Source organism: Ischnura elegans, chromosome 9 (assembly GCF_921293095.1).
Source record: "Ischnura elegans chromosome 9, ioIscEleg1.1, whole genome shotgun sequence".
Taxonomy (NCBI): Eukaryota; Metazoa; Arthropoda; class Insecta; order Odonata; family Coenagrionidae; genus Ischnura; species Ischnura elegans.
In genome coordinates this window covers 34854370-34876539 of record NC_060254.1, presented here as the reverse complement: position 1 = coordinate 34876539, position 22170 = coordinate 34854370, and the positions used below count along the sequence as shown (strand labels likewise).

At 39.2% G+C, this 22170-nt stretch overlaps 1 protein-coding gene across 1 annotated transcript in view; it reads right to left on the bottom strand.

Moving 5' to 3' along the window:
* Positions 1-209: 209 nt before the first annotated feature.
* The window catches only part of LOC124164917, a 90983-nt gene continuing 69022 nt past the window's right edge, over positions 210-22170 (bottom strand). The window contains exons 3-4 of the mRNA XM_046542147.1: positions 605-763; positions 210-250 (exon numbers count right to left, since the gene is read on the bottom strand). Coding sequence (XP_046398103.1) covers positions 210-250; positions 605-763 — 200 coding nt within the window. The remainder of the gene's footprint in view (positions 251-604; positions 764-22170) is intronic.

Genomic DNA, 22170 nt, shown 5'->3' with positions numbered 1-22170 from the left:
CCGCGCAACGGATCAGCCGAAGTCAAGATAGGACCTTTGGAATTTTGCCGAGAGAAATATATTTTGAATTTTCAAATTCAAATGAGGATAATTCTGTTAAAATGCTTGGCAGGACCATAATGGATCATTCAAATGGCCACCAAGTTTGAACCACACACTTTGAGGAAAATCTACGCGTGAAAACGGATCAGAAGGCGCTGAGATGTTTCTCATGATGGCCTGACGGGCAAATTCTTGGTTTCATTCGCGGCTGGAGAATTATCATTAAGATATACAGAGCTCACTTCTAGAAGCGTACAAAATTAAAAACATACAATTACGCGAGTAATGGCAAACGAACGATCCATTATAAGTATTCGGGTTTAGAAACATAAGTTTTTATTTATTTTCTAATTATCAGGGCCTGGAGCATCCCTAGTATTAGCCTCGGCAAAACGCATAGCATATTTATTCAACTGGATAAATAAAAATATTCGACGAAACATCAACGCGCCAGGGTTAAATCCATGCAGTTTAATTTTCACAGGAATAATTACCATCAAATTTCTTCGAGATCTCTGCTACGCCTTTGTAGCTTGTAGGAAAGTCAAAAAGTTGCACTTACCCATAACGCCCAGTTGCTGCGGCGTCAGCGTCGAAGCTACGTCCAGAGGGATTCCGGCGGCGACCACCGAAGACGCTCCCGAGGCAGCAGTGGACGACGCCACGGACACGGCCGACATGGAAGACGAAGCCTGCCGGTGAAGAACCCTACGAAGGGCCTCTGCCGAAACAAAAGAAAACTTCATATAAGTAAGGCACAGGAGATCACATTACACACTTAGGATATTTAGGAACTCGGGGTGAATAGTCTGGGTATAACAGCGCAGAGGCGCATCTAGGAATTAAGACTGGGGGGGGGGGGTAGGTGAAGCTAATACCGGGGTGTGTGGGGGTATGGATTACCCACCAGGATAAACGGTGCTTTTTTACAATCAATTCACTGGCGAAATATTTATTGTAAATATTGCTACACTAATGGTGAAACTCATAAAACAATTAATACGTATCTAGTCCCTTCATTAATAGCCCTTTCAGTAACACCAACAAATTCTAAGTTTTAAAAATACAGGCAAAAAAACAACAATTAGAATTTTAAACATTTATTCTCTTACCAAAAATTGGGAAGGGATACCAGAGAATAATTTCTCAAGGTAAAAAGCGTTGGTTTCATGCTGTTAATTACATTGCGCAATCTCAGAAACGACTGAAATCTCGGCAATTCTTCCAACGTTGAAACATCTAAGCCAAAAACAGCATAAAATAGTATCGTTTCAGATAGAATTCGATTATCACAATGGATTCTAATATCTGTACCTCTTCAGGAAATGTCAAATTTATTTTATGCGTCTTACTTTTACAATTAAAATCGGGTATGTGCCTTATGATGACCTAGCGGTTGAAATGCGTAGTATCAAAGTAAAACTAGTGGAGAAAGTGCTATCTTGTTTTCTTCAACCAATTTCACAATTGATTCAGAAAAACTAGTTTGATATGCTGACAAAAGCATTAAAATAAGATTTTATGCTTTCTCGGCGAATTATGTGGGTAAAGAAAGATCTGAGGATCTAACTATCGCCACCAGGATGAAGGAACACCAGCGGCATTTCAGGCTCGGCCAACCCGAAAAATCCGCCGTGGCTGAGCACAGCATATCACGCGACCATGCCAATCGCTGGGAGAACACGAAGGTCCTGTGCCGTGTGGACAGATTCTGGGAAAGGCTGACCAAGGAAGCTATTTTAATTCGAACGACGACTAACACCATGAACCGTGATGCTGGTTACGCCCTAAGCAACTCCTGGAAACCGGTGCTTAAATATGTCAGGGAGGCCCGGGAAACCCGAAATAACTTCAACAATATGTGGGTAAACTTTTCTCGGAATTCCTACCGGATAAAAATAACTTCATTCCTACCGATGTTTTGAGCTCCTACCCTGGGGCTTCCTTAGGGTAGACGAATGAAAAACAATAAGAAACGATAAAGATATTCGAATCAATGGCCACGTTTATTCGCAAAGGGTAGGAATTTCGGCAGGAGAAACAGCATATTGAAAAGGACCAGCACGAAAATGATCACTAACTCGTGCAGAAATTAATAAAGTAAGGTAAGAAAGTGTCTCAACAACCGAGAGGAGAAAGCTGCTCTGTAATATCTATGAAAGGATTAATGACTAATGCAAATTATGGTTATCCGTCGACTTAAATTTTCCATCCATCCCATCTGCAGGGGTCAAAACAAGGAAGTGAATGGGAATATGGGAACCGGTTTTTAGAAATCACAAGCATTTAATTCGATACTGTGGCGGAAAAGTGGAATAATTACGTACTAAGCTTCAAGATGGTTAGCACCTCACGAAAACTTGGAGGGAAATTTCTCTGTTGCGTTAGTGAGATGATGGCCAACCGTTAAACACAAGACGATTGGTAAAGATCGATGAGAAGATGGTTGAGGAAAAGTGTTAAAATTAAATGACTAAAAGTGCATTGACGAGGCGAAATATATGGGAGTGAGTCCCATTAAGAGGACACTACACTCGTACGATCGGTACAATTTCCTGATACAGTACTTGCAGTGTTAGTAAGTAATCGAGTAAAAGTAATGGAATTACTTGTGACGATTACTTTTGCAGCAATTTTAATTTTTACCGATTACTTTGTATGAAATGTAATTTTTATTTGTAATTTACTCCTTAGGATAAAAGAGGAATCGTACTTTCGTTCTAATAGTTACGTGGTGGCTTGGCCTGCCTCGGTGGCGGTGGGGTAAAGTCCTCGCCTACCAAACCGTAGGTCGCGGGTTCAAATCCCGCCTGGGTAGGTGGAACCTATCCAGGGTATGGATATTTGCGTCGTGCTTTGTTAATTCCTCCGTTGTAAAGGCCTCTAAGGGCTGTTTACGGGGAAGTTGGAAATAAATAAAATAAATAAATAAAAGTAATCGCCCCTACTTAACTGATTTCACTGATTCACTAGGCTTACAGATAACTTCGAGCCCCTGAGTACCATAATTAGTTTGTTAAGGTTTAGCCACTCTTTTTGCTGTGGCCTACAAAATATGACACCCTTTGTGCTGCTGCACGCAATTTTACCCAGGATCATTCGAGAGGCGATTGAAATATCTAAACATCCTCATAATTTCAATCGAGAGGATAGCTACCAACTCCACAGCACGTGAAAGACTCTTCGCCCCATGTTGTTGGTCGCCAGGGGACCAATCAGCGGCAAAACACACCCCACAGGGCTGCCTACATAACGGCGGCCAAGACACTTACAATTAGACCTAAAGACGCCTGCTGAAATGCAGGAGAAACTGTTGTCTCCATCGCAACGACGACGCGGTGAAACCCGGAAAAATGCATCCTTGATCACCTTTCATACTGCAGTTCTAGGAAAAGTTTAAGTCAAAGAAAACCGGGGTAATATTTTCATATTTCAGATAGAGGCGATTATTGGCATGGTTTACTCTACAAACAATGACGCTTAACTTAGCTGCATGAACCCAAACTGCTACCTTAAAATCTTTTCCACAGTAACTCTTTCCTATTTACGGTGAAAATGTGAACATGTTAAAACTCTAATAGTAGGTTATATTGTCCATAGTTTTAGATCCAAGCATTACCTGGCGTTGCTATACCTCAAACTATTCCCTGAATAGAAATTTTCATATTTGATATTTTGAGACGGTAATTGATAGGGTCCAATCCTTGGCATTCTTATAATATTTCAAGACTATATTTTAAGTTTAAAATAATAAATTCGTCATGAATTGAAAGATAAACGATCGATCGAGATGAAGCGAAGCGTCTACTTCTAGAAAAAGAGACTCTTGGAAATTAACTCCTCTATTAAACAGCAATAGAATCGAAAATGAATGTAGTGCATTAATAATTGAGTAGGGTAAAGAGCGAATAAGATCTGGCTTGTTACCATAAATTTAATAGATATACAATGGAAAATATACGAAACAAAATTCCTTGTAATCCCGATTCCTAGCTGTATCCAGTAATATGAAGTATTCAGTAATTGCTACCACTTGTTACTCAATACTTTATAGTTTTGAGAGGGTACATCTGAATAGACGAGTACCGATTCTATTGTAGCACGTACAGATACTTGGACACATCTCTAATACAGACCAAGCGATTAAAGATGAAAAAAGTTTGCATGAACAATTTTTTCATTACGATGCGACGGCTACTCGCTTACAACTCAAAAATTTCACGACTCTCTTTTAAATCTTTACATCAACATCATTAATTTTATTTTTTATTGCACGTGTTGGAACCTCGTGCTTCAATTCGGCGCCACAGATTCGTTCGCTTCCTCTTCATCTATCACGGTGGAAGTTGATAAAAGTTCACCTTCCTTGTACAGGCGGAAATTTACATCTCTTCCCGTGAGGACACGTGCAGTAATGATCAAATTATGCACGTGGCGAAGGCAAAAGAGTTTTTCCTCCGAATTTTGATCGAGTCCTTTTCTGAGCGCAGAGACATAGCCATTTAACTTGTCTCATTTTGAAGGTGGCGAGAAGTATATTAATTAATCGAATACACCGGGAAGGAGACGGTATGCGTTCGTCGCGAGGAGACACTTCGACCTTTCAGCCGCCCTGAGTAAGGGGATTTTAGGCTCACTTTATTGGTCATTGGTGGGGTAAAACTTTTTAAATAAATGGGATATTACTAATTTTATCCACTATAAAAACCACAAATGGAAATTTCCACACTTTAATGTAAAACTCCACTACCGACCATGTTTTCGACATTCTATGTCATTTTCAAGTTGATACAACAAGCACCCTCACAGTATTTATAGCCAGGGCCAAAATAAGAGGAGGGGTACATGGAAGTGACGTACGGGAAGTGGGAGGGGGAACAGTTTGGGTGAACAAATGAATGAAGGTCGATAACATGAAACAGACAACTAAGTGGGGTGAGAATGAAGGTCAAGGTTAAATAAAAGGTATAAATACTGAGAGAGTTCCTGTTGTATCACCATGCAAGTCTTATAGAATATCGAAACTATGGTCAGTAGTAGTTTTGTATTGAAGTGTGGAAATAACCATTTGTAGTTTTTACCATGGATATATAGCATTTCCACCATGTCAAGCCTAAAACGATTTTATACTTCTTCTACTTCAAACTAATAACTCAACTTTGATTGCATAATTTTCTTCAAACAAGTCGTGAAACTACCTAAGCATAAACTACAAACTACCATACATACATAGTTACGTTTCCAACAATGCATACAACGTTAATGTAATAAATATTATAAATATTCCTGAATAAAAATACGTTCTGGAATCTTAATTGACTCTACAATACCCACAAGCCAATTTAGTGCATAGTACGATTGGGATATATTCACATTAATACACAGTAAACCGGGGAAAACCAATTTTGCGAGGTAAGAAATACGAATAAACATCCGGAGTATAAAACTCACTCAGTGATTTAATCCGAAGGTTGGTTCATCTACATTTACAGACTAACCCACAAGTAGCCTAAATAGGCGTATGGCTGGGGGTGTTTGGACACCAGCCGTTTACAATTAAAAAGGAAATGCTCTAACGAAATTAGCCAAGAATTTATTAAATCCATTCATTATCCAATCCCTATACGTATCTGTTAGGCAAAACAGCTCTCTTAATTTATCGTTTCTGTCGGACCTGGAAATAATGTGGGTTCTAATGCTATGATATCCGTGCCGCTCTTAAAAATTGCAATTGCTCAAGCAATCTACGCCTAGCGCGCAGCCTCCGAGTCTCTAGCGGTTCCCAGCCTAATGCGTTTAACATTTGTGTAATACTTTCTGTACGCCCGTAACATTTTTTGACGTATCGTGCAATTTTCCTTCGCATTTTAGTAAATAAATTCACGGATTGAGTCTTTCTGTACCGCATCCCACATTCTCGCCGTCCATTCTAAGTGTGGTAGGACGAGTGCGTAATAGTACCTCCCCTTTACTTTTTCATCCGAAAACCTTCGACACTACACGCTTGACGAATCACAACTTCTTCAGAGCTCGGCCGCAAGTATTTTTTATATGTTCCCCACAATAGGTTCGAAGAGAACTAAGACTCGAAAAAGGATACAGAGCGAGGGGATGTCCAAGGGGTCTGGACCCCCCCGAAATATAAAAGCATAGTAACTTTGCTTCATAAAAGAAAAAATGTTGAAAAATGATGAATTTGCAAAAGATTCCTTACACAAATGAGGTTTTTTCGATTATTAAAAGTGTTAATTTTGGTTTAAAACCCTCTAATTAGAACTCTGTTTTTTCCAAATTTTTCCCTACTAGTTTTGAACCCCCACCCCAACGAAATTCCTGGCTAATCCACTGATACAGATTGTCATTTCTAATCATACTAGATTGTTTTAGAAGCACTTCAGCACATGTAAACGACAAATGCAATTTAATGGCATGAACTTTGTTATAATACATGATTGACAAATTAGTACTAGCACAAATTAGCTCGCCTCTTTATCAGTAAGCCATTGGGATAGGAAATGGCCATACTCGCTTACTCACTGAATCTGCGCCTGAAGCGAGGTCAATGAAATTCTGTGTCCGTGGGCCGGACGTAAAAAAAGACACCCACGGATTTCGACAACCGAATCCATCAAGGAGCTTTCTCTCTCTCGGTTATTAATTCGTCCATCGATCTATCGGCTCATTCGCAGTTTCCTCCTTGAGATCACTGTCGGCACCTTTTGTGGGACGGAGCGCGGAAGGAAACCTCGAAAGACTTGTCTCTTCATGGAAGGCAGAGGCGGCACGTTGACATGTTTGAGTGTCGGCGGAGAGCAGGAAGTGTAGTTTCTTCTCCAATTCCTATAAGTACGATAGGTTAAACATACGAAGCAGTCAAATATAGGCGCCAAGATATGATGCACATAAAATGGTGTGTTTTCAGCGATAAAATTGAGTGCGACAACACAAGGTAACTAAAAGATCTAATTTTAAGATAGATATAGGAGCTAACTTTATGAACCTATTTACATTTAACATATTACTTTAACACCAAATACTATTCGTAACTTAAACAACACATTTCCCCGCACAAATTAACGTAGCTACGGAGCTCAAATTCAAAAGACAGAGTTGTTTAGGCTGAATGATGCTGAGATACGGAGGAGACTGAGGGCCTGGTTGGAACGAGTACTAAACGGATATATCCACAAAGAGGATTGACACCACGGTAGCTAAACTGGCTAAAGCACTCGGCCGGAAATGGAGGGATCTGGTTTCCAATCCTTGTCAAGGCGAATGATTTGCTCTTTGCTCTTTGGAATTTCGCACATAAGGATAGAGCACGTTAAAATGTATAGATATTTAGGAAGCATACGGACGAATGATTGGAGTGGTGAGACATAGCTCAAGTCAGGAGAAGCTGAGAGAAAGGAAGCATTTGATAAGCAGAGAAAGGTGATATGTAGCAGTGTCGACCTAGAGCTGAGGAAGAGACTGATGAAATGCTATGTGCAGAGTTTCGTGTTGCATGGATGCGAAACGTGGACCTGCTTCAACAACTATTTCCCACGACAAATAAAGTAGCTGCAGAACTCAAATTTGTAAGACATAGACTTATTTGGGAGCAGAATTGTGATGAGATACGGAGGAGACTGAGGACCTGGTTGGAGCGAGTAGTAAGTGGGCAAGGGATTCAAAAGCCCTTTAAAATGTTAGATAAGCGTGTAGGGGAGATAAGAGTATAGGATTCGTAGAGAGAATAAATGGGAATAGCCCTTATTATGAATTGAAGAGGGAAGTTCAATACTGTAGGGAGGCAGGCCGGGGTGAACGTAAGACATACTCCACCTAACCCTGCCTTGACAAGAAGAATTACCTACAAAAAAGTATTCAGATATCCATCCATCATCATTTCCATCATTTCTGCATTACAACTTTAATCCTCAACTTAAGGGTTGATGGCGATATTTGGCGGATCTGCGCAACAGGAAACATATTCAAAAATACATTAATATTGTATGTTCAACAATTTTTTAATAGTCTGACCGAGGTTTCGAAACTGTACGCTGGATCCATTCTAAGGGATTTCAAATACCTTTGAGAATGATATATTTTATGTGTCGAAACTGGCCATTAAAAAATTTAAATAGAAACATGAAGGTAGTGCGTAGTAGAAGGGCTCCATATTGGCAATAAAAGACACTTAGTTAATTCCACAATATATTTTTTTAGTTCCGACCCGTTTCGGCTGTTACACCGTTATCAAGTACATAAAACAAGGAAAAAATGGGTGTTACTTTCCTACAATGAGTACTCATTGGAGGTACGCTGCCAGGACTGTTCTCATACTTTACGTACTTCATAATGGTGTAACTGCCGTAACCGGTCGGAATTTTTCAATATATTGTGGAAGAAAAAAGTGTACATGGAACATACAATATTAGATTATTTGTGATATTTTCCTTATGAGTTCTCGTTGTGTGGCTATCGCGGTAGCTAAGGGCAATCACTACTGTCGGCGTCAAAATGATGTGCCGATGTACTCTGCAAATTTATATCTTGACTTCAGTGCATGCCATAATAAAGAATAATACGTCATTTTAAAGGAAATTTTGAGGAAAAATCAAATGAAAGAAAGCTTTTCTATGATCCATAATCTATCAAAATATTGATATTTGTGAATGTTAATAACTACTACTAAAGTCACGTTGCCAAACGGGGCCGCGCCGGGCCAGTGCCAGTTACCAGGAAGCAAATTTTCGCGCACAAGACGTGACAACGCAGCTTTCGTTCGCTCCAGCGTATTTTTTTAATGCCCATATGTAAACTATACTACATGAAAATCATATATTTTCGGATCATAGAAAATTTTCAAATAAATTAAGAAGTGTTTCTATCAATTATATTTTTTCTTTTGGGGTAAACTGTACGACTAGATCCTGTTTAAACATTTTCGTTATTTGACAACAAAATATGTGTTCTAAAAATACGCAAAAGCCATTTTATTGATCTAAATTCATGTTTGCAACTTATTGTGGAAGATGAATGTTGTAGACGCAGTAGTTTTCCCTAGGTTGAGTTACAAAGTTCATGAAGTTGACAAAACGGCTAATTTTATGGTGCGCGGAGTCATTGATTGAACTCGCGAGTATACATTTTTGAATTTTTCATTTAAAAAAATAAATCAGAATTTAGAATAAAATTTTTGTTGCTGGGGATACAATCGACATTACGTAACGAGCGGGAATAAACATTTAGTAGTCTGGGCTTTTATGAGTACACTGCTCACCAATTGAAGTTATTTGAAGAGTAGGCAAAAATCACCACTAGGATCTTCTTCCTTCCCTTTAAAATCCTACCTCAGATTGCCCATCTAACATGGAGTCAATGACCTCAGTTGACGGTCGAACAGCCCAATGTATACTTCCCTTAAGAGAAACTGGAAGAGGAAGAGCGATCCTTCAGGACTGTCTATAGATTTCTCATTGACAAAGGTTTTGCATACGAATTTAATTTACGAAAATTTATGGCGATAGGCCGTGGGTGGATTCATCGGTCATGAAGTACAACCTCAAATGAGTGGCGTAGGAAGGTGGCGTTGGCGAAGAAAGTGGTTGCTCCGCCATAGAAACCATAAGGTTCGAGGGATCAACAGGACACATGATATATTCCGATGCACCGCAGTCAATCGCTCGATCATGCCTGAGGAGTATTGTTCACGGAAAATAATGGGTGCCACTTTCCCCTGATGAGTCTTCATTGGAGTTGCGCTGCCAGTGCCCATTTGAGAGGTAGGCATAATGAGTGCCACAAAAATACTTTTTGTTTGTTCTTTTTTAAATCTCTATTGTTTTGGGGTTTGTCTTTTATTAAAATCTGTATCGCTCTATCGTGATCCCATTTTTAAAATCTCAATAATGTGAAATTAATCGCAGAAACAAAAAGGGTAAACGCACTGCACCACAGTCGGAGAGTGAAGTCCGATCATTGAACACTAAGAGGTGTTCGCTCTTAACTAATTGATATTTTGTACTACTCCAAAGTCAATGTAATCGCTAGTAAATATGTGTCCACAGCAAAGCGTTATCCTGCGGTGCAAAACGCTCCAACACCACTAAAAAAGCCTTATGAAGCTAAAATTAATGACATCACACCAACACTTCATTAAAAAATTTCAAGGTTGTAAACTATAGTTCTGAAACTGGCTTAGTATTCAATAAGAGAAAGAACAAAATATTGCACTTGAGGATTCCGCCTTTCGGTAAAATCTGTTTTATCACAAACTCCCATTCAAAGCAACATGTCTGATCTCTGAAAAATTCAAGATCGGGAATGGGTAATCATACGCCAATTTACGCCAAATTTAGTTGTTTTGAACGCAGTAAGGTTAAAGGGCAATTCCATTCGTGACGGAATTACCTTTAGAGAAAACTATGCAAATGGGATATTTCGATAAAATTGTAAAAGACAAAAAAATTGCAAAACTTTTAACTGTGCATGATCAACAAAACTAATTAACGAAATACCTTTTAAATGTGCCCAAAATTGACACGTAACGGAATTACTGCCACGTCAACCACCTGAGTGCAATGATTTCAAGCATCATCAAAAGTCTGTGAATCAAAGTATAATTTGAAAACTTTCAATAAGGCTCTGAATAATGTTTTGAATACTGATTTCATAAAATTCAATCATTCAGCTGTTGATTTATGGAGATAAAATATTTCCAGCCTAAATTTTAATTTGAGAGAAAAAGTTTACATTTTCATGGAAATGCCCTAAAAATAAATTCTTATGACTTAATACACGAACAAAATTCACTAACTCATTCTTAACTGTGTGGTATTCCATTCAGTGGCCGATCCAGGCTAGGGACAAGGGAGGGGGGGATTAAAATTCCAGCAATAGTGGGGGTCAGAAAAAAATTTACACTTTATCTAGTGTAAATTGGATACCCAAGCGGGGGGGCTGTAGTCCCCTAACCCCCCCCCCCCCCCCCATAGATCCGCCACCGCGTTTTAAGTTTCTTGGGCAATTCACTATTACTTATACCACTACTTTTTTATATAAAGCGACCCGGGTTGCGATGAGTAATCAATATTAGTGCTATAAGTTTTAAAAGTGATATAGATACAAGTGATAAGATAAGTAATACCTTATAATGGAATACCAAACATTTAAGAAGGAGTTAGAGATTTTTGTTCGTGAAGCAAGTACGGCTATTCAAGTAAAGTTATACAGGAAGTTATCGCACGACTTTATTTTTTAATTAATTTTATTGGGAGTCAGTAATTTCCTGATCTACTTTAGATTATTGAAGATAGCGTAATGGATGTAAAAAATGAGAAACGAAAATATATTAAGGATAAGGAACATTTTGGCTCGGACTATAAAGAACCGGCGACGCCAGCGGATTAAGTAGTTTTGTGAGTGAGAATAGATGAGATGAGGAAGGTCCGGCTAGAGCTCGACAAGTTAACTACACTGCTGTTACAATAGAAGGAACAATAATTACAGTTTATTTCCCTAAAACTACCCAATACTTTTCCTTTTCTTTTTGAAATGCGTAGTTGGACTTTAATCGTTAAACAGAATTTTCTATTCAGGTTTACCAGAGCATTTTACTTTCTCAGCAACATATTATTTTTTTCATACGCCATGTGTTTATTCAGCTACGTAATGATCGACGCTATATGAAAAAATGAGTCCAGACCAATAGTGCAATTCATTCCTTTTGAAATATTCATACGAGACTGAACGTACGGTTAATTTGAGATTTGTTTACTCTTAATTGGAATTTCAATTATATTTAATTCTTCTCTCAGTGTTAAATAAATGTTTTTATATTGTTCCGTAAATGCTAACATGCACAATAGTACAACAGGAGAACAACGTACCTTATATTACTTCTTTTGTAGCCGCGCAGGCATTTGAAAGGCTGAAAGCCAACTTGATGGAAAATGGAGTATTACAGAAGGTTCCGGGCTTCTACAAAGTAGTTGTCCCTTGAGGTGGAAATGAATTTTTACACTGGTTTTGTGATGCTAGGCAATAACTTTGTCCCTGCTTTTACCCCTGCAGGATATTTTTTCTTTGTCCACGTAAAAGCAATTCAAGCTTCTTTTACTTCAAATATAGGTATAATTTGAAAATTCCTTTCCATGATTAAACTTTTACTCACATAATACAGGTTATTTGGCCCTTTTAAATGGATAATATACACGAGAACTGAAATTATTATGACTTTGATGTGCTTCCCACACAGACACTTATGAATAGGCACTCACATATTTGTAAAATATTAAAAAATTAATATATCATAATGAAAATTAAAATTATGGCCTTAATATTGGTAAAACGCTGTTGGAGAACCATCAGAATATAATGGCAGCACCCTAAGAAGCGCGACAAGCAATGAAAAATTTGAGATTATACACCATTTTACCGGAAAAGATACTGCATGGAAGAGGAAAAATAGTTCACCTGATTGAAAGGTTTATATATTTTTAAATTTTTGCATTGCATTCATAAGACATCAGGCAGAAATATTTTTATTAAATTCACATGGGTTCATTGCTACAGCAAACAATACTTTTACGAGCCCTACAGGGAATCGTATATCTCTTTCAGCGTGTAAGTTTTATGATTTCTCTGTACCAAGAAACTCATAAATAACCATGCCTTCTTGATATTTCGAATATGGAGGACAACAAGTTATTCAAGCTGATTTTCAAAAATGATCAAAATCATAAATATAACTATCTTTTACAATTCGCTGAGCCAGATTTTAGTTTACACGGCGTTCATATTATGATAAAAGACAAGACTCCCACCCCCCGAGCCCGCCTGAACATACTTATAAGTGGGCGACCTTGGAACAACCAATAATATTCTACTCTGTTCATGATAAAGGCCTTTAATACATCTGAAATGCGTTAAACGATGAGAAAAAGAGTTAGGGTTTAATCATTAACTATTTTAGTAATTTTTTGCGAAGTCAACGACAGCTCATTATAAAATTAACGTGAAGCTATTCAAATATTTTCCAGCAAAAAAAGAACTAACTCATTATTATTATCTTATAAAAAATATTCTAGCATAAAATTCTCACGCTTTCGTGCAAACTACCTTCATCGTGACCGAGTAATAGGGACTTTTGTGTTGAGATGTCTTCTTAATTTTTGATTTCACAGCCAATTCAGATTTTAATTCCGTGGAGAGGATAATTTCCTTGGTCTACCATGAAACGGAAGCCCAGCACTGTTGGTATTTAAACACTTCCGGGCCTAGAGAACCTCAACTTATGTTTAATTTCCACGGGAACCACATCAACACGATTGAATGAACTTTCGCGCTTCTCAATTTTATCATTGTTTTAGCCACCGCGAGAACATTTCCCACTGTTTCGTCAACTTTTCGCGCCAAAATTTTCTTCAGAATCGAGGTTTGATTTCAGATAACCGTAATTACTCGGGTTCCATTGTGAAGCTGCAAAATGCACCGTGCGAATGCGTACCAGCACGCTTAAATTAACCGAGGAACGATTGCATTTTGGAGAGAAGAGCCTAGGTTCACACCATTTTACGCACTTTGTTAGCACATTTAGAGGTGTTTTCCCTTCTTTTCATAGTGCTCGAAAGGGAAAATCGTTTACAAAATCGCTATGCTACCCGCGAAATTTGTAAACTAAATCTTTTCGGCTACGATCCCGGGTATCTCTGGCAAAAATCCAAGGTAATTCATGATTTTTTTTGACTCACCTTGTCGTATGAAACGAAATATATGAGCCTCTTGGAGAGCTCCATTAAAAATTTTAGGTGCATGCTGATATTTTCACGAATATTGCTCCATATTGCGGAGGCGTTCTTGAAAATGTTATGGGCGTCCGCAATACGTGGCTATGAAGTTGTGGCGTACCTTATGCAGTTAAGTGACCACAGAGTTATTTTAACCTTTGAAAACTTTCTTAGTTAGTCTCACGGCTCAAAAGGTAACTTTAGGTATTGGTCATTTTAATAATAATAATAATAATCCCTAACATAATTGGCAAACAGAAAAATTTATTTATAAAACTCATGCATGGAAAACATTAAATCCGCAATAAAAAACTATACAAAATCCAAGATAATTCAATGATTTTTTATGACTCACCTCGATGTCTGAAACGAAATATATGAGCATCTTGAAGAGCTCCATTAAAACTTTAGGTGTATGCTGAGATTTTCATGAATATTGCTCGATATTGTGGATGCTGCGCGGTAGGTTTACATTGCTGGAGCAATTGAGAATGGGTATAACGGATATCTTTATGAGCGGCATGGAGAACGTAGTATTAGAACCCCACAACATTATCAGGTCCGACAGAAACGATAATCTTAGAGAGATATTTTTCTGGGCGGATAGGAATGGTAATCCTTTTTTCCCCGAACAATGAATGTCTTAAATAAATAAATAATAGGTGTAATTTCGTAAAGAGCGTTTTCTTTTTATGAGCAAATGGATAGTCTCCTAACACCCCCACCACACGCCTCTTAATGCGGCTTGCGGGGTAGTACTTAGATGTAGAATATTCGCATTACTCCTTAATAATCCGTTGAATATATGAACATTTTCTATGCAAAGCTGTACGCACACTATCCAACAGTTTGGATGAGATACCAAACGCAAGGACTTCACAAAAAATTGCATGTCTGTTAATACATTTAAACTAAAATATTATGATTATTTACTTTCTCGGGAATACCATACCTGTTAAAAAATTTAAACTAAAATATTATGATTATTTACCCTCTCTGGAATACCATAATTCGCCCTTTCTAAAATTTGTGTTCTTGTTATTATGGTTCCTTCTTTGCAGTAGAATTTTTTTATTTGTTCAGCTAAGAATACAAGAGTGTTGTTGCGTTTGCATCAAATCCGGCTTGATGCATAACTCCATTTGACGTTTTTTTTTACTTTGGTTTCATGGATTTGTTATGTTCTTTAATGCTATGAAATGGAAAAATTTCTTACATAGGCAATTCAAAAAATGAAAAGTTCATCATTTTTATAATGATCTATTTTGTAACTAATTTTCCTGCAAACTACACTACATTATTATTGTTCTTATGGATTTTTTCCTGAACAATAAATATTGTTTTATCTATCTACCTACACTACACAGCATTAAACATTTTTGTATAGACCCAAACCATGAACATGAGCATATTGCACCATCAAAACACGGCCCACAACAATAACTATGTCGTCTGTGAAGCTCCACTGCGATACGTCTCCATGGAAATTTATAAGCGTCCGTATCAGTGATGCTATCGTCGCTACGGCCGTGTGAGGCGAGAGAACAATGATTCGTTCCAGGTGGAAAACAATAGAAGATGAAATCGTCAACCCCGCCAGATCCTGCCTCGTTTGAGTCCGTTCCATCTGAGGCTATACGACTTTCTACCTTCCGCACACTTTGCATATGCCTTCCCTCTCGACACCGTACCTGGCATTTGAATTCTAATGGTTGGACGAACTCAACAACCTTTAAAGGTGGAATACTTGGACCTTGACCTATGGTGAGTGAAAACACGACCATTAAAACTTTCTCCAGCAGACGGTAATGATCCAGGAAAATGGGGTAGTTTTCTTCATCAAAGATAACGAAAGGCACTGATTGCGATTCGTTACCCACCATTAGTGTATTCATAATATAAAAATTATTTGGTTTTAGAAATTCCAGTTTATACGAATTTTAATGGTCAATTTTAACCTCTTTTGAAAAAGGCCAGATTGGCGCCCATGCGATGCCACTCCATGTCACAGGGACCTAGATGCTATACGAGTAGATAGGAGATTTACATCGTCTGAGATTACCAATGCATGCACGAGGCACAGACTTCAGGGAAACATCTCTTAATAATCACCTAGTAAAATTGCCTAAGGTCGAAAAGTTTCCTTCGTTTGATAGAGTATTAATAATCTTACTTAAGCCAAGCGCTACCTGCTAGCAGCCTGCATAGCATCGTAGCGGCGCTCATAGCCTCGCACCAGGGTGGCCTCACACGGCGGCAGCCGGAACAAGAATGGCCTCACACGGGCTTTTCCCAGCATTCATACTTAGCCGTCGCGTTTTCGCGCGCTTGTAAATTTTCGCTTTTCATTTAGTCGCGAAAAATTGACATCGTCATAAAAAAAATATAAAAGCGTGAAATACGTACTCCAGGAGTAATAATATCTCGATTTAGGCAATAAAAAAATAATAGGAAACCATCCTATTGAGACCGTCACGGACAGATACCCTTAACTTAAAAGTAGCCCGTAAAAAAATCACAATTTCCATATTCGTTTTACAGGGCTAATACATCACTGTAAAAATTTGAATCAAAAAATCCTATAATGCTTTATAACAGCCACTAGTAACATCAAAACTTGAAGCTTGTACGAGAGGAAGGGCTCCATTTTATCAATGAAAGACACCTTGTTACTTCCACAGCATCTTTAAAAAATTCATCAGGCCATCATGTCTCAAGATACGGTCATAAGGTAGTTCCGTCTTCTTATCAAGGTTTTCATGAGGCTTGTCTTCTCTCCTACTCTTCTTATGACTTCCTCATTAATTACTCGGTCGATCCATTTGATCTTCATCTTTCTTCTAAAACTACATAATACTTTTTCGATAAAACTTTAGCGGGTGCTCGTCATTATGAATAAAAACCTTTGGGCTATGTCGCCGCGTCAATTCTTAGGTGGCCTCAACGTTTCCCGACCGATGCTGATCGCTTTCAAAAGGGATTCTGAATTGGGGCCACCTAAGAATTGACGCGGCGACATAGCCCAAAAGTTTTTATCATACATAATACTTTATATACACCTAATAATATAAAACTTCCGATCCGCGCGCGCGAGACTGCGGCCTAACTAACTTGCTTCAATAGTATTCGTGACTAATGTCCAACACTTGCTATCACAGCCAGCGATATAGCCCGTACATACAAGAAATGCCACCTGAATACCACTATAGTGACATTATGAAACGAGGCATAAAGGCGTGACATAACAGAAGCATACAGACGGAAAGAAGAAACATACAGATGTGCCACCTGAATAGCACTACGAGTGGCATTATGAAACGAGGCCTAAGTAGTGCAATTGCCGAACAATTTCACCGAAAAAAAATGACTTTCACATCCCGTTTGTCGCAATACACGGGCGGCATTTCCCACAAACAAAGACACGCGAGAGGTGCGCCGCGGTGTGCAGTAATGGAATACTGTTGTTATAAAGCTCCGGAAATTCAACCCGGACCGCCGCAACCTGTGTTCCGGGCTCCGCGGCGCACCCATCACATGATCGCGGGTGTCTGCGGCATCGGTCGCCGGGAGGGGACGGCCAAGGCGGGCGGGCAAGCGACCGGTAACCACTGGAGCTTGAAAGTGACATCACCCTCCCCTAATAAATAAACACACGACTTCCCACGCGAGAGAGAGAAAGCGCCAAACGCAGAGCTGGAGGATGGGCGTAAAGGGCAGAGGGTGGGTAAGGGAATATTGCCAAAAAAATATGTGGATAAAAAATAATAATACCAGCATCAAAGCTAAAGTAGAGCCAATGGTGAATGTAAAGGTGAGGATTTTAACCTGTATCCCAACTACGTATACACTGCCTCAGATAATCACTCTTATATGAGTCTGTCCTATATCTTTACCTCCTTCTCTTCATAGGTTATTGTTTAGTAGTTCACTATTCAAATAAATGGAATGTGTAATATAAAAATGAACAAAATTGAAAAAAATAATAAAATAAAATAATGCAAATTTTTTAAATACGCTCTGGAATTCCACATGAAACTGAAAAAAAACAATGAAAGTCACCATTGTGGTAGCACAAAAAAATTAAAAATGGGATCTATCAAATTAAAAGAAAAAAATAAATACCTAATAATACAGCTGTCAATTAAATAATATATTGGATTTGTACTGAAGAGATGCTTTCGTACTTCGTAAAAAAATTATATTTACGTTCATATTTCACACAAACATCATTTTATTCCAACAACAGTAAACATGCGCTCTTTTTCATGTACTATTGTAAACTGTCTGTTTGGTGTAAGCTAAGGTTCACCGGTGAAGCAATAATATTCTCATCTTCGACGCGGTCATACCCCTCCCTGGTCATAAGTGAGATCATCCCTTCTGATCACATTATAGTGCTCGCCTTTGCTCGCTAGAGATCATAGGAGATGAAAATATTTTAATTTCGCAACCTTAATTTCTTTTACTACTCTAAATCCACCATCACCAACCGTTTTGACACTCTTGGGTAACATCTGCGTAGACAAAACCTGTAAAAAACGTTACATATATGTTAAACAAATTAGGCTGGGAACTGCTAGAGACTCGAATGCTGCGCGTTAGGGTTAGATTGCTTGAGCAACTGATAAAAGACATCTTTAAGAACGACACCGAGAAATTCATATTAGATCAGTAATCTATCTCCACGTCAGAAAGAAACGATAAATTATGAGAGATATTAACCCAAACGGATGGGTATGGGAATTCTTTTCTTCTCCGAACAATAAAGGACTTTAAAAAAAGCTATGCGGAACTTCGTTAGAACATTTGTTTATATGTAGGCAGCTGGTGTCCAAAAACCCCCGCTACACGCATATTGAAGTGGCTTGCGATGTAATATGTAGATTAGTTTTTTCCCCGAACAGAAAAGGACTTAAACAAAAGCTAATTGGACCTTGAAAAAAATCTGATACTTTCCCGGCGTATGCTGGTAGTGAATGCTGTTCGGGTGCTTCACTGGGTAACAGTGGCGCCGACTCCGTGGGGCCTGAGGGGGCCCGAGCCCCCTCAAAATTCGTTGTTGAGGGGGGGGGGGAGGAAAATACGTGCCAGGCTTGTCAATTTTCCCCGGAGTGCCGAGTTATCGAGAGTCGAGTTTACAGGGTTCTAATGTTGACGATGTGACTATTTTAAAATGCTTAAAAAAAACTTAAAAACTCGTTATTCATCAAATTTACAGGGGAAAGACCCAGTGATATTTTTTATTAGTCGGCAGTCCTGCCGGGTAATCTTTATGGCTGCCAGATTTAGAATTCTTTTAAATGGGAACATCGTTATAGCATTTTTTTTAATTTACAAACGACTGTTGTCTTAACAACACCTACCACACTCCTATAGAGGCGACTGGCGTTGTAGTACGTAGATGTAAAAAATAGTAGCGAGATATCGTTTTTGAGATACTAATAGCAATTAACTTCGACTACTCAACCCTAACTTCACTCTGAGGTAATGATGTGGCCGAGGTACGAGATCACAAAGACCGCTTTGGCAGAGATTCGAGTGGATAGCCAGCGCTAATGAATGCGACGGATGATGTTAAAGGAGAGACGTGGGCACCCACTGGGTAGGTGGGCTGGCTTTCCCATTGAGGGAGCCCCGGAGGAAGAGAAATAAGAGAAGAAACCCATTCACGATCAGAGCGATAAATCGCCAGCGAGATAACCATCCTCTTGTTGCTGCTATTATTCCGGGAGATGATGCCGGGTGCCGTAAGAGTGAGAACTTTTACGCTGGAAACCAGACGCCCATGCGTCCTCGTGACCCGAGACCTTATATTTAATGTTGTGTAATGAATGTGTGTCATATTGTGTGTTTGTTTTTTTGTAGTGTGTACGACTAAGGGTCGGATGTATCCGGTGTGCATTGTGTGTCTTATCCCAGGGTAGCGTGACGATCCTTTGAGCGCGGTGCTGTCGTCTCGTCACCGGATTGTCGAGGGCAAGGGTTCATAAATTTGGGTCGTCGGTCGTCGAGGCCTTTGGGGCCAGCGTCTCCTCGACCAGTCATAAACGTCTGGATTTTCTGGATATAAGGTTATTGTCTTGCTGACGGGGATGGGTTGCTCATTTCCCGGGGTGGGTGGAGTGAAGCCACCCTTCCCCTGGTCTTGGAGGCGTTGACCTGTGCCCTGACGACACGAGCGCGGGAATTCGGGGCAGTCTGTGGGAAGACACGAGAGCGACGGGGTGTGCTGCCCGTCGCAGATAATTGTAAAACTCATAACCAACCTAAGTCATTAAACTCTCTGTGATTGATTCGCGTGAATTTCAATTCTTTGGTGCCCTAAACCCGATTCCGGGAGACGCAGCCACTCGAGTCTCCCTCCTTGATCGTGGCGATCACGACAGTTGACGCGGTCATATTAAGCCGAGTCAGATGAGAAATAAATAAGTGCAGGTACATGAATTACGCTTGAGGGCATCGTGCGTCCAACACAACGTCGCATAAAATTACTAAGGCCGTTTCCGAAACAGCCGAACGGTATATTAATTCAAAATGATCTTATTAAATTCATACTAATTGCCACGCGAAAAATATTCACCTGCCGTTTACACTGGTCCAATCGATGAAGAGTTCTCGGGATCGCCACCGGGTCAGGAACTCCATATCTGCCGACGTTTCGATGTCCGACTCGGTTATCGAAACGTCGGCAGATATGGAGTTCCTGACCCGGTGGCGATCCCGAGAACTCTTTACCAAGTCCATTCGCCGGGAAAGCACGAAATCTTTCTTCACTGGTTCTATCGTTGCGAAGGATAGGCTACAGCTGAATCCAACGTCAATTACCGCGCCGAAGGTGCAATAGACGAACTTTGAAACAATGGTTATGAGATATCTTTCATAGATATATAGAAGTGTCTACGATAATGTCTATGATGCTGTATTTTTCAGTGCCATAGATGAGCCATGAATTCTCTAAATCCAGTGTACCTTTGAGACCACAATACCTACTCACAAAATTGCACTCGTTTAAAATTAGTACCTACCATATTTCCAAATGCAATCACGAACGAAAAACTGTAATATATTATATTAATTTATATAATGTATTAATGAATTTTACTGTCCTTTAATGAGTCAAAAATAATAAAATACGCCAGTTTTTTTCTTTCTCTTTCTTTAAAAGCCTTATGTTATCCCTGCGTTTCCGTATTCTTCCATGCACTTCCCAAGTTTTTCACCTTATACATTGATTTGTATACGAGAACATATAACAACGTGGTTTTGCGCTACAACTTTAATATTTGATATTAACAAATGATGAAGTCTATTTATCTGTATGGCGCATGTCATAAAAAAGTATCATTCTTGTGGTTAATTTAATCTTTTTCACGACGTTTTTGGCATGGTTTCGTTCAGTAGTTAGGATAAAGTGACAATTACTTTTAAAAACGATGTGAAAATTACAAAAAATAAATAAACTTTTGGAATGGAACGATAACAAGTAAATATTAACTGTAATAAGATTATACAAGTACTTAAACACATTAATCTACATTCCAGATCGTCATATCGGGTATATCATCTTCGGGTACCTACTTAAATTCCTGATTTATTTCGTCAGTAGGCTAACCAGGGAAAATGAGAAAATCCCTTCCTACCACAATACAACCCACATCTCTCGGCACCATGCAACCGATATTTGCCGCAGCCATTCACCAGTCACAGACAGAGAACGTTTCCGGAAAAAGAAAGGAGAGAAAAAATAAACTTTGGCAAGGACGCTGAGAGGAAAGGGGACGCGCTCCCATTGTCTCGAAAGCCAATGCGGCGTTCCCATTCAATACCCTTCCCAGAATCCTCCGCGACCACTTCCCCTCCACATTTATTCCGCATCCATCTCACATTACCACAATCTTGTCCATCCGCAAGAAACGTCTAAATGAGCGCACACAAAAGAACTTCCATAATCCTTCACATACGTAAGTACAAAAAACGGCAATCGTAAAGATGGTATACTGAAGCCCTTCATGTCTGCTATTCCTAAGCTAGTTCCTTCATTTCCTGTACGATCTTCTCTGGCGTATAGTGCTCTATTATCCCCTTTTTTCCCTATTTCTCCGTATACCCCACCATATCCGCCCATTAGATTTTCGGCATTGCCGCCAGCACCAGATCTCGAAAGCCTCAAGTAGTTTCCGACTTATTTGGTGGAAGTTCGATGCATCCATAATGAAAGGACACAAATAGTAATTACCGCACTTTTCAATTCCAAAACTCAATAAACGACCCAGGTTTCAACGCAGTGTGTCAATTTTTATCCTTGAAAATGACGCTATGTGGTGAAACCATGGTTGGTTGTTGAGTTTTGGAA